Source organism: Podarcis pityusensis (assembly GCF_964106645.2).
Source record: "Podarcis pityusensis genome assembly, chromosome: 16".
NCBI classification, from domain to species: Eukaryota; Metazoa; Chordata; class Lepidosauria; order Squamata; family Lacertidae; genus Podarcis; species Podarcis pityusensis.
In genome coordinates this window covers 10,626,959-10,640,803 of record NC_138041.1, presented here as the reverse complement: position 1 = coordinate 10,640,803, position 13,845 = coordinate 10,626,959, and the positions used below count along the sequence as shown (strand labels likewise).

Sequence of the window (13,845 nt, the reverse complement as noted above, 5' to 3'; positions counted from 1 at the left end):
TGAAACTGGGATCATTTCCATGCAAAGCATGTGCTCTACCACTGAATTTCAGCCCTTCTCTTTAGACCAAACATTGCCAGCTACATTTCATGTGGAAATTGTCATCATGGAATATCCACTTATTACCATGTTTTTTTGTAAAATAACCAGGAACCACACTTACAGGAATCTAGACCATAAATTTTGTCATACCTACCTCATCTGATACCTTGAACCGCTTCAGTAAAGCCACAAACTTCTGCTTAATATTTGGCTGCTGTGAAAAAGAGGTACCATTTACTTATTAGAAAGGCCACCTATCAATTGACTAGGACAGGCACAAGCAGAGTTCTTGAGACACAATGCATGATGAGTACTGAGGCTGGGAGAGTGAAACAAACACTGAAAATCCTAAGACAATTCTCCCCACAATTTAGCACCCCTACCACAGATCATGATGGTAGCAGATTTGTCAGAACACCACATCATATATAGCTGAACCCAAGTACCACAGTGTGTTCAACAAGTCCATAAACCTACACCAAATGGGAGGGGAAAATAGTAGCTCTGCAGCACAATGCCAGAAAAAAACACCTCTGCAGAACCTCTGCATTACTCAAACTCTTCTTCCAGTAACTGGTCCAGAGCAACACTGCTTAGCTTGCAAACCTGATAAGAATGCAGCTCTCAACAGTTCAGCTTTAAAGCGTACATATTTCATGAAGGTAGCTCAGAAAGTTAGTTCTCAAAGACTCATCTTCAAAGCTAAGCATTAAGGAGCAATGCACACAAAGGGGCGGGGGGGGGAAGATCTTAATTTATTAAAAAGCAGGTCAAGACTGCCTGGAAACTCTGCTTCTACCCCCTGAGGTGTGGGAATGTGGTGGTCAACTAATGGTTGTTCTCATTAAGCTCTGCTTGAAAAAAGCTCACAGATTCTTTTTGGTAGAGTATCGAAACTCAACATCGAAGGTCAGCTACTCATTCTGTATCTTGGTACTAAAACAAATCTGGCAACAGTCAATTAGGCAGGTATGGCTAAGTACCAGCATGGGAGACTCCTTTTTAATACAGCTTCTAATCACACGCAAACCAACAGAAGTTTAATATTTGGCACATTGTGGCCACACAATACAGGAGGTAAACATTTGCTCTTCTTGAGGCTATGAAGCATCTTCACCTCAGTGTGTTACAGCCACATAGTGGGTCTCACCTATGCCTGGTCTCTTGGGATTACCAAGCAGACAGATGCAGGATGGACTGGAAGATGTGGGGGGGGGGGGAGAAGAGGCAGGCCCCAAACTCCTCACCTGACAAGTCCGCTTGTGGTGCTACTCACCCGAGTAATTGCAGAAGCTGAGGTCAGTTTCCTCCTAGTCTTTTTCACCTTCCTAAGGTCCTCCTCTTCATAAAACAAATCCTAGGGGGTGCAGGGGAGAAACCACTTCAGAACACAAAGAACACCCAGCCACATAGTTATGAACAAGGCCCTCCAAAGCAGGACAAAATCTCATTCTTTGTCCATGAAATGTTAGGGATTCCAGACTTGGTATTTTGATCTGGCTTCGAATGACCTGTGTAGTTCTACCTCATGAACACAGCCAGACATGAAAATTCCAAGATGGCCAACACTGGCCAAAACTACTTAGGAAACCTATGTATTTTATTCTCAGCCATTCCTATTCAGGATATTAACTGGTAACAGGTTTGCTTCTTTTGTCATTTAGTTAACCTCCTCAGATCTATGACACTTTGAGTCGGCCTTCAGTATTAGAAATGCCATGGTCTTGTACCACTTTTGGGTTGATGTAGTAACAGAAAAATAAACTGTAACAAGCTGTTCTTTATCAGTGGATCCATTAATCCCTCCTGCTGGGTTATGTTAAAGATTCAACTTTAACAAACAACAAGAGATGGTTCTTCTTTTGCTGAATGCTCCTCATATAACATTTGCTTATAATTTGAAGAATTCCTGGCCTCCAATATTGGTTGGTTAAATAAAGCATGGGGCATGATTTGTATGGTCAACCAAACCATCAAGAGAGAAGGCAGACAGAATTATGATAAATTGGCTGAAAAATTAATCACTTTTGTTATCTATTAAGTGAATAAGGTTCAGGAATATATAATTTGATACTCATTGTTGGGAATGCATTAAAGCCACATTGAATTTTTTTATATTGCAAACAACGCAAAAGGAATCAAAATAACATATAGTTTTGTATTCTTTGTATACTGTATAAGTGAAACTACTTTGTTAGAGATTTGTAGTGCATGATACAGCAGTGGTTAACTGCTTGTTGTTGCTATTTTAATTATTTGTGTTATTATGCTAATCTGGTTTTTGTGTTCATACGGTATTTGTATAATTTTGGTTGGAAGACTCACTTTCTTTTTTTAAGTGCCATACAGCCTACTCCCATGAACTCTTTTCTGCTACACTTTGTTCTTTCTAATCAGCTTACATCAGGATTTGGTGAGCAACTATTTTTAGAGGGCTCACCTGGCTCCTCCTCGGGTTTCCAACTCAGCTTTAATAAACAACTAGAAAAGGTTAAAATGAATCTAATGCAATAGGGGATATTGGAGAGGGAAGTAGTACACAGGAACTATGATGTAATAATCTGTGAACAGGTGTCAGAGTTCCCAAGTTCCTTTAGGAGTCTGCTGAGCAATCCATTCTCAACATGCCCTCACAGAAGGGACTGACTAGGTGAAAAGAGAAGCTTACCTGTCCATGTAGGGGGTCATCACTCCCCTCCTGTTCAGAAGAGAAGCTCTCCTCTTCCTCCTCTGAATAGTTGTCAATGTCAGGAGAGCGATCTGGAGGATAGTTTGAGAGTTATGAAATGCCAACTTGCCAAACTTGCAGCTAAACTGAATACATTTTCATATGCAAACTGGAGTCAAGGCTGCCCCAGTGTGAAGGTTCACGGGACAAAGATCATGCAAATTCAGGAGAATGTAAAGCAAGAAGGCAGCTGGTTGTTGAGTGGCCAGCATGTTGTGCTCCATCAGAATATGTAACTTCTCCCCACTTTTCGTTGGTCGTCTTGTCTTAGTGATTATACATGTCATGAAAATCAGTTCTAGGAGTCTCATAGTGGATTAGTAAAGTGTTTCCTGCATACAGCACAATAAAGTGGTAGAGTCCCGAGGTGTACCACTTCAGGGTGCAGGTGAGACATATCCCTTTTTAAAAATTCTTCTCTATAAAAAAAATCCAGGTACTTAAAAAGTTTATTTCAATATGTGCATGCTGCCTTTCTGTGCAAAGTCCTTCCAAGGCACAAAGCATAAAACAAATAGAAAACTAACTAAACAGGGAGTGCTCTCTTTGATACAAGTTTTGTTTTTCCACTTGCAGGGAGGAGGGCACTGTTTGTTATCAACTCAGATAGCAGGTGAGAGAACCCCCCCTTTATGCTCTCCAAATTAAGCTAACAATCTACCCTTGTTACTTCAGGATCCTATCACCTCACTTGACTGCTTGTGCAGACTAGATTGGATCTTAATTTTTGAACTAACAGGAATGCCAACAATTTTAATATTCACAGAGTCCCAGAAATACAACAAACACATTAGGTGAGCCAGTAATAAATAAAATTGCCCCATTAGTACTTGACAGTAAGCCATAGTTAGGAACACCACAAACAAGCAGCTTCAACTCATGGTTTGTTTAGAGAAAATATGAACGATGAGGACTGGGCCACATGTAACACTAAGCCAGTTGCTCTATCATTTGTTTTTCAGCTCCAGGCGGGGCAGAGCAAAATGGGGATAACTGAGGAGTTTGCACTAGCATGCTGCTTGTTGACAGGAAGCCTTAGCTTGTTTCCTACTATGGCTTACTGTGTCCTTCAAATCAAGCCAATATGAGCCTTTTGAATCATAACTGAAGAACATGATATTTCTGTATCATATCAGGGAAATAAAGCAACCGGAGGGATCTGCATTTAAATATTCATCCAAAGGGTCAATTCAAGTCAGACCAGACAGCATAAGTAGCTATGAAAATCATTGCATCTGCATAGCCCCCCTGGGTGACCTCAAACTTGATATTTCTCATTCACACTGACAGCTCATCATTCATTCTTGAGGATGGGGCTTACCAGCAAAACAGCACAATTCAAGATTCACAACTGCCCTCTCCAATCAGCCAAATGCTCCATCAAGCCTAATACATAGTCACCAACAGCAAACATTGCCCAGCTATTTAGGGGAAGTAATTAAAGAGACTATAAATGTAGGCCAGAGCCATTATTTAGGCAGACATTTCACAAATGAAATCTGCATTTATGGTAAGCCTGACAAAAGCAGATCCCCCTCTCTTTTCAGTGTGCCCATGTGCCATTGAAGTGACTTCAGTTACCTGAATGAGCTTTACAATTTGAACTTGCTCGTCTGCTACATTCAGTAGGGATTAGGAAATGGAAGTATATTATGCTGGCCTTAGTGCGATACCATCTAACACATGGACTTAAAGCAGGACTTTGAATCTGCTTGACTGCTGCCCCTTCAACTCAGACCTAAGTCACCAAAGTCTATCCCCAAGTCTGGCAGTAGGGGTTGCTTTTAACCAAGCTTGAATCCTGATTAGTGAACAGTATTTGAATGACAGGCTTTAAGTCTCACAAACGCAGACTAAAAGGACAATTGTGCCCAAATCCAACCCCATCAGCATCATTCTCACTGAAGATGGCCTATATGGAATAGAAAGAATACTGGGCTGGGTTTGCAGAGATCTGGGTTCAAATCCTTACTCAGCCAAGTAGCCCACTGGGGAAACCTTGGGCCAATCACTTACTCATTCTCTAATTAGCCTAACTCACAAATTGGTTGCAAGGGTAAATATCATAATACCATATTGGCCCGAATATAAGTCACACCCAAATATAAGCCGCAGCTTTAAAATTGGAAGGGGGGGAAGGAAAAAATGCCTGAATATAAGCCGCTCCATTTCTTGCTGCTCCTGGCTGCATGCTGGGGGGGGCAGCATTGCCTTTCTCCTTCCTCGCTGTCTCCCTTCCCAGCCTTGGGGGAGAGGATGGGGGACTACGCGCGGGGCAGGCACCACTTCACCACGCTCCTGCCACTGTTTGCCCTGTGCTCCTGGCTGCATACCGTAAGGTCGCAAATAAAAGCCGCACTTTAACTTTTCATGTTCAGAATTTTGGGGGAACGTGCAGCTTATATTCAGGCCAATCTGGTACCTCACCACCACCAAAGATACACAGGCATGCCACCCTCAAGAACAATACATAAATGTAATTTTTAAAAAGCTGTCCCCATTTATTATATCCATTTAACAGTGGATATTAGTTTACTGTATCTTGCATCTTTCTCCACTATAAAAAGTATAAGATCATTTTTAGATTAAAATTCTGACACTATGCAACTAAGTGAACCCATTTCCATTATTCTCAGATAAAGGCACTAATAACACTGGAGCCTAGTGTAATGACTTCATCTCAGTTCCCAGCTTTCCCTTGCATCCGGTCACTCACAACATTGCTGGTAATAAACCCAAATATCAGAATAAATCCAGCACAGAGTCTACATCTCCATCAGTTTCCTTAGCAACCAGATTTATTGCCTAGGCAGCCATCCAGGAGGGAGTAGCATAAAGCAGAAAAATCCAAGACAGAAGGCTAAATATAGCAGTGTTTGAAGGAATTAGGTTGGATTGTCAAAACAAGACACAGCAAGAGTGGACATTACTGTACTAGATCCAAAAAGCATTGGGATTGCTCTCCTGAAAAATTGCATACTTTAAGACTAACAACTGAGCACACCACAGGCTGCCAAGCACCAGCTGTAAGCCTGCTGCTACAAGCACTTCTTTGCTTTCACTGTGCCTCAAGCATCCATATTATTGGCACTAGGACAATTTCAACCACAGCAGGGAATCCAACACAAGATCTCCTCTGCTTTGTATGGACTTTGCATAGATACATGTATGCACTGGAGAACATACAAAGTTGACTTATAACCAAGTCAGCCCAGTGCTGCTCACTCTGATTGGCAGCCCACTAACTGGCAGCAAATCACTAAGATCTCAGCCACAGGCTTTCCCTAGTCCTGCTACCAGATGTCTTTTCAACTGGCGATGCCACAGATTCAATCTAAGATTTTCTGCATGCAAGGGCAGCCCTTAGCCACTGAGCTATGGCTTAGCCAATCAGCACAAGACAAGACAGGAAAACCAACAGAGCAGAATGCAGCTTTGACTGGCATAGCAGCTATATAACACTGCACATGGGCAGAATAAGCCAACTGTATTTTGGAAAGTCACAGATTTAGAATTTCATTTGGGCTACATTTATCACTCCCAACCTAAAGTAGTTTAATAGGCATGGTCTCCCTCCCCACCACAAGGAACTGTGGGAATTGCAGCTGTTAGAGAATATTGTGAGTCCTCTCTGTAATAACAGATACTTTATGTGTCCCATCCCCTTCTCCTGCTCCACCACAAAAGGCACCCTAAACATTTGGGTGCTGTAGAAACCAAAGGTGCACACTCTGATGCAGGATACAACAAATTTCTTGTGGAAAAATGATGAATCAGATTTCAGTCCAAATACTGCAGGTATGTTTTGGTTTGCTTCTATTGAGAAAAGGTTGTTAAGATGGTCATGGAAAAACGGTTGCTCACTCTTGGTTCAATACAAATATCCAAGGGAAGCAGAGCAACTGCACCAGGAAATCAGAAGCAGAAAGCAAGATACAGGGGTAGAAGTCTGGGCAGAGAACCTTCCTGAATCTAAGACCTGGAGTTTCCCATGGTGTTTTTATATTGTAAACTGCTCCATGATCCTCGGATGAAGGGTGGTATAGAAATTAAATTATACAGAATGGTAGTATACAAATTAAAAGTGAAAGAAATGAAATGAAATTTTGACAACTGTTTGAGGACTGGGTCCTGCATTAGTACATGTCAACTACTGGGACTGCTCAAAATCCAGAAAGTAAAGTCTTACAAACATTCTTACCAGATAATTTTGATTTTAGTCCTTCATGGTCTATTGGTTGGCTGGACAGGGAATAGATTTTAATTTCAGCAACAGGGACAGAAACATCTTTCACGTTACTGTGGAGTCCCAGCACCAGGGCTCCTTCACTTGGATGCTGCATAACCTGGAGAAGAAAAACAGTACAATTTCAGGAACGCAGCCAGAAAGCTTAAATACAGAGAAAACAGCAATAGCAAAGTGGCTAGATGATCTGATTACGTTTCCTGAAAATTGCAAAATTAAAATGCACAGCAGGCAATTATGTAAGTCAATCTACTAAAGAAAATAAATTGTTACAGCAAGGAACGTGAAGCACACACCAATGTCAGCCTAAGACAAAAAACTCAACCAACTGGGAAAGCTCATTCTTGTAAAGGGGGCTAAACATACAAAATAGTGACAATGGAAGGGAGAAGGTAGGCAGTGCTATGGATGCAAATGTCTCCAACCTACATTTGGCACAGCATTGCTAGCGACTGAACTTAATTTGCTGAAAGCTTTTGCATTCCTGCCCAAACACCATGAAACAAATTTACCTCTCTTTGCTTCTCCAAATATCTGTTTATAGTGCCACAACTTTTGTGGAGGGAAATATATAAGAATATAGGAAGCTGCCTTCCACCAAGTCAGGCTACTTGGTCAGTTTAGCTCAGTACTGTCTACACTAATGAATAGTGATTTCAGACGGAAGTCCCTCCCAGCTCTACCCAGAGATGCTGAGGATTGAACCTGGGACCTTCCTGCATGCAAAACCTCACTGTCCAAGCTTGCACTTCCCCAAATCAATTCTCACATTGTAGTGGTGGCGGTGGTGCTCACTTTTTAAGTCCCCTTCAAAAAATGTAACACTTCACAATGTAGTGTGCTTTCCCTAGAAACATTATCCAACTAGGAGGTATAACCAACATCTATTATTTTTCTCAAGAAAACCAGTTCTCCCAACTTCCCTTACCTCAGCCATGTTAATAAGGCCAACAGCTAGAGTTTTGTAGCCCAAAATGGTCCTGTTTTTGTACCGTTTCCTTCGCTGCAACATGATCTGCAGCTTGTTGGCATCTCGCTTCAGGAAGTGGGGGTACTGCAAGAGGAACCCAAAGGAAATGGCATGTAAATAAGTTGCAGACCAAACTTGTACAACAGTAAGTCCCGATAGAAGGAGATTAGGCTGAGTGTAATGTTTTCTTGAATCAACTTTAGTACAAGAATTGCAAGTCTTCAGGTTATAGATCGCTTAATACTAATCTGTAGCTATTGACAGCATGTCTTTTTTAAAAAAATATATTAGGAATTTAAACAAAACATACTATCTTAAATCATATCATCCTTAATTTCCCCCCATTTCCCCTTCCCCCTCCCATAAAACAACCCCCCCAACTTCCCTCAGTTCCAATCTCTGGTTTCTCTATAAATATATTGACAGCATATCAAGATGGTCAACACAGTAAGCTTCAAAGCAGTACTATCAGCCAGCTGGCCCCACATATCTTTCCCAAAACTCATAATCTCTATTAGCTAAAATACTCTCCAGATGATTAGGAAACCGTTTCAAATGGCCCAATCAAAATATTCCATTCAATTCATGCCTTCAAAAGGATTTTAAAGTGTGAAGAAATGTCCCATTGTATAGTTGCTTGCCATTTCTTAGAGTCAGGAATGATGTTCCAAAAATGGTTGCCACTTCAGTATAAAGGACATGGTCTAAAAATGGATCCAACAACTGTGCAACTCAAAAGCTTACTTCCCCATGCAAGACAGCTGGTTCAGGAAGAGGTAATGTCTGAACTATTCTGGAAGAATTCTCGTTAAAACAAATTGCACATCACCATCCCCCAAACACCCAGATTCATCACCTCCTGGCTTTGTGATTGCACTGGATTTTTACTAGCAAGGAGAAGAGGATAACATATAAATCCTCTCTGTCCCATCTTAGATAAACACTTCAGATGCTTTAAGAATGTAATTCACCCCGTAAACAGCAGTGAAGCTGAACAGTTTAATACAGATTGCATACATTTTACAGTTCTCTACAGGTCCAATGCTTTTTAACACCATGTGCTGAGAAATGGCTATTTATGTAGCAAGAAAGGGAGAAAAAGAAGTTGAGCATTTTCCCTGAAGAAAAGGAGCACAGAAGAGAAATTCACTGGAAAGCTATCTTCGACACATTGCATAAGCCTCACATTCTCAATCTGAAAAGCTATCATGCTAGGCACACAGCAGGAAGAGTGTGGCATTGCTTCCTGGGAATATGAAAGTGTGGGTGTAACGAGATTTGAAATTTCACAGCAATCTCTCTTCAAATATCCCCAAACCACTGTACAGTTATTAAGCTTCTTGTTTAGAAAATCTGAAGCACACTAACACTATGCTACTTCCAAAGGAGTAGCCATGTTAAACCTATTACATTAAAAACAACAGAAGTTTTGTGGCACCTTAAAGACTAAGGATTAGATGCTAAGGTATGTTTTAAAAAGTTTTTTTTAATAAAGATTTTCTTGGTTCACAAACGTACATGCCTTCTCGCTTTTTTCAGGTTGTACAGTCTTTCTAACAAATCAGTTACATTTGTTGTGAGACATTAGTGTTGAGTACAGTATTAGAGAAAGATCCTAAGGTATGTTGATGAAGTTTATGGAGAAAGGGTCTTCTATCCCTTCCTTCCCCCAGCAACCCTCCCCTCTATGCACCCCCATTAATTTAGTTAAACTGTATTTACCTGCAAGGAGAAAGTCAACTGAAGCTCCGTTTCCACAAGTCCACTGACAGGTAAGACAATCTCGTTGGACCTCAGAATCCTCTTTGAACCCTGCAACTCGCACAGAACAAGAGGCGTGCATCATTGTTTTTAGTCTTCAACATGGGGATACTTGAGCCCCAAACAACATACTGAAGAAACTGGTACAAGAACACTAATACAGTATGTACTAATTTTTTAATCAATCCAGTGAATTGGTCTATTTTCAGAGCCATTTTCAGGCATTCCTCAGGGTGGGTGCTACTACCAAAGAAGCCCTCTGCTTGGTTCTCTGTGACTCCTTGCAGTGAGGGACCCGCCAGAAGGCCCTCCGAGCTAGATCTCAGTGTCTGAGCTGAATGATGGGGGTGGAGATGCTCCTTCAGGTATATAGGGCTAGGATGCTAGGCTAGACACAGTAGGTTAAATTTGAACATGAAGTTCCACATAATGAATTAGAGAGTCCAATGCTCCAAGCCAGACATTTTGCCCATTCCACAGGAAAATGGAAAAGCTTAACACTACTACCACTCCAACCCCAAGAACAGGAGAAAGGGAACTGGGTCTCTCCAGAGCTATACACAATTGGCAAGCCTTGCAATTGCTAAGGCCAATATAAAGGTAAAGGTAAAGGTAAAGGTAAAGGTACCCCTGCCCGTACGGGCCAGCCTTGACAGACTCTAGGGTTGTGCGCTCATCTCACTCTAGAGGCCGGGAGCCAGCGCTGTCCGCAGACACTTCCGGGTCACGTGGCCAGCGTGACGACGCTGCTCCGGCAAACCGGCACCAGAGCAGCACACAGAAACGCCGTTTACCTTCCCGCTATAAGGCGGTACCTATTTATCTACTTGCACTTAAGGGTACTTTCGAACTGCTAGGTGGGCAGGAGCTGGGACCGAACGACGGGAGCTCACCCCGCCGCGGGGATTCGAACTGCCGACCATGCGATCGGCAAGTCCTAGGCGCTGAGGTTTTACCCACAGCGCCACCCGCGTCCCTCAGATACAATATACAGCTTGAAAAATTCCTTGCTCCCTTATTACACGTACCTGCAGTTTCACTGCAATCACCACAGAATTTAGATCTTTGTCCATCTCTTTCAGCATAATTAGCTTTTTCAAGGTCAAGCTGAACAATCTGTCAAGTAAAATGAAATAAAAAACATAGATTATAGGTCAGGAACTCCTGAAACAAAAACTTTTACATAAATACATTTGCCCATTGTGAAAGGACACAAGGTTTACCCTTTCTTGAACTATAAAGCAGCTGGAACAGTCTCTCCTCTCCACTTCCAGCTCCCCAAACAAGGCAGTTGAAATCAGTATTTTACTGTATATTTCTACCAAGAAAATGATCAAGAACAGCACACTCTTCCAGCCTTCCAGAACACAAGGCAGCTTAGGAGGCAGGGCAATGCTACCAACTTTGTCCTTTACCTACCATGAATTCTCCATATGTAGGCAATCTGAATCCATTTGGCTCAGATTGAAACTTGAGTGAGACAGACTGTTATCTTCAAGTATGCCAAGAGGCACAGAAAACAGATTTCTGAGTGGCACTTGTCAGGAGGATGAGTCCTTTTCGTTTCATTTTTTCAACACATACATGCACATCTCTTTCTATGTGTACTAGAAAGCTTTCCATTTTGTCAAGATTATAAAGTTAATATAATAATGTAAGCAGAAGCTAAGAATTCATGCTGGAAATGTTATATAAAGGATAAGCTCTTGTTGCACTATTGACATTTCTACAATAATAAGCCTTTTATCTGTTTAGAACTTTCTCGCTTGCTTAACCCTAGAGGTTCTGAAATGGTAATACTAGGTTTAAAATATGATACAACATTTCGTTTGGATGTATTGTGCATGAAGTATTGATAATTAATCAAGTTATTTGTCTGTGGCTACTTCAGGACCCAGATGACTACAGGGAAAGTGGAGGTCAAATTTGAGTCTAAAATGCAACCTCACACAACACAGAAGGAGAGAACTCACGTGAACAGGAAGGAAACTGGGTTCTGAACATGTACACAAATGTCATCACAACATTTCAAAACTTCATGAGATTTAATTGCTCACCAGCAGGAAGCTTGTTTTCACAGGTTTATTTCCTGGATAAATTCATGTTTAAGTCATTTGGATATTGTGCAAAGGAACATTATTTATTCAATTTCTATTCTGCCCTTCCTCCTAAGGGAACCCAGAATCTCTGACCTTAAGACTAGAGGGGAAATTTCCCATGTCTGGATGCTAAAGTTATGGTTGCTCTTGTTTTCATTATTTTAATGCAGTCATTACTAAATCTGCAGGCATATACTCTCTCTCCTGGTGTTTTGAATTTGCCCCATTCTTCCTTGTCAACAAGCAGTCCTTGTCAACAGTACTGACAATGGTGCAGGAGAGTTTTCAGAACATAAAAACAAGTCTGTGGAAAAGATGCTATTAACAGGAATAGCTGTACAAATTTTGGTTGGAAATAGATCTTAATTCCTCCAGCTGCCAACCTAATTCTTCCTGGGTCCTGAACTCTTGATACTGTTTTGGGATTGAATTGTCTTGACAAACCCTAGCTTTGAAAAACCTGGATCCTTGAAATATAGTCTGAGTGGAAGCATATTTTCCTCATCGATGGACCACCACTGGAGCCAACAGATCAACACCTTCACCTTTGCAAAACTACCCTTTGGAACCTCAACACCACAGCACAGGTTTTTGCAGCCCTTTCTATTACTCTGCCCATTCACTGCCTGAGACAAAGTTCACAGTTCCCACTGGTATTGAATGGTCTTCCTTCAATGTTACATAGCTCAAGTCAATTCTTCCACACTTCTGGGGTGGGCTCATTGTGACCAAGGTTAAAAACTTATAGTCCAACATAAAAGCCCAGACATTTTTGCAGGAAGTGCAAAGAAAGAATGCAGCTATGACAGAAAATTCAAATATGTCTAGCTCAAATTGGTAAGATCCAGACAAGTGCCAGCAGGATTTGAACACAGGGTGGAAACTCAGTACAGGGTGGCTCCAACTCCACCCAGAAATTACTACTGTACTTTGGTCCCCAAAGCTTTCATCTAAATTAAGAGCAAGGTCAAGTGTAGGTTAGCCGACAACTAGCCTTTCCCTTGAGAGGATGCAGTTAATTACTGTAAGGCATCTTTTAGGAATGTACACTTTAATCTACTGATTAATCAACTGAAGCATTGATATCCAATTAAAAAATCCACCATTTATCAGTGGTAATGAGAGCAAAGCAGAAATTCAGGGCTACAAGATTCATGCAGGCCACAGATGTGCCGTTTTTCTCCTCCCTACACCCAATTTTATGCAAAAGGGAACTAAAGTATGACTTCTTTCCAGTCTGTATCCAAGGTGAGTTCAACTTTCAAGTGATGTTTCTATGGCTTCTCTTCTAAAAATAAGACCAGATAGCTAAAATCCATATTCATCTTAAAACCTCAAGTCTCCCATCACATTGAAGGGCCTTTAATTTACTTATTTGTTGAGTCAATATTAACTGTGTTATTTTCTTTTAGCAGGACATGCAATATATTCTGTTGTTAATCTATAAATAAGTTCTTACACTTAAAGAGGAAACACAGTTTCTTTCAGAATCCCCAACAGGTATTTTTCATTAAGGTTTTTTGATGCGTTTAAAATTAATAAAATTAGTTTAAAAGCCAAAGGGCTACAGAATAGTGTGTGTTACTCAACAGCAAAAGCTAACAAAAACAGAAAAGAGTGGGAAGTGCTGCAAGTGACTGAGTTTCAAACTATCCTGTTTTACTTTTAGCATTTTTAATTCCACCATTTTATAAACAATATATTCCAAGTAGTATACAATGGAACCTTGGTTCTTGAACACCTTGGTACTCGAACATTTCGACTCCCGAACACCGAAAACCCAGAAGTAAGTGTTCCAGTTTTCAAACACTTTTTGAAAGCCAAACATCTGATGCGACTGTCGGCTACTGTTTCCAGGGCGCCTGCACCAATCGGAAGCCGCACCTTGGTTTCCGAACATTTCAGAAGTCGAATGGACTTCCGGAACGGATTACGTTCGAGAACCAAGGTACCACTGTATAAGAATAACACAATGTATCAAAAATCAATTTTAAAACCA

General features: G+C 41.1%; 1 protein-coding gene across 3 annotated transcripts in view; it reads right to left on the bottom strand.

Annotated features, from left to right (window-relative positions):
• PACS1 (phosphofurin acidic cluster sorting protein 1) overlaps positions 1-13,845 on the bottom strand; it is a 73,972-nt gene that overhangs the window by 29,072 nt on the left and 31,055 nt on the right. For 2 of the 3 annotated variants that reach the window (XM_080984560.1, XM_080984561.1), the window contains exons 2-8: positions 10,776-10,863; positions 9,709-9,798; positions 7,945-8,070; positions 6,972-7,116; positions 2,711-2,802; positions 1,319-1,399; positions 197-256 (exon numbers count right to left, since the gene is read on the bottom strand). In XM_080984560.1, the coding sequence (XP_080840686.1) occupies positions 197-256; positions 1,319-1,399; positions 2,711-2,802; positions 6,972-7,116; positions 7,945-8,070; positions 9,709-9,798; positions 10,776-10,863 (682 nt within the window). The remainder of the gene's footprint in view (positions 1-196; positions 257-1,318; positions 1,400-2,710; positions 2,803-6,971; positions 7,117-7,944; positions 8,071-9,708; positions 9,799-10,775; positions 10,864-13,845) is intronic. The other variant, XM_080984562.1, reaches the window with a different exon arrangement.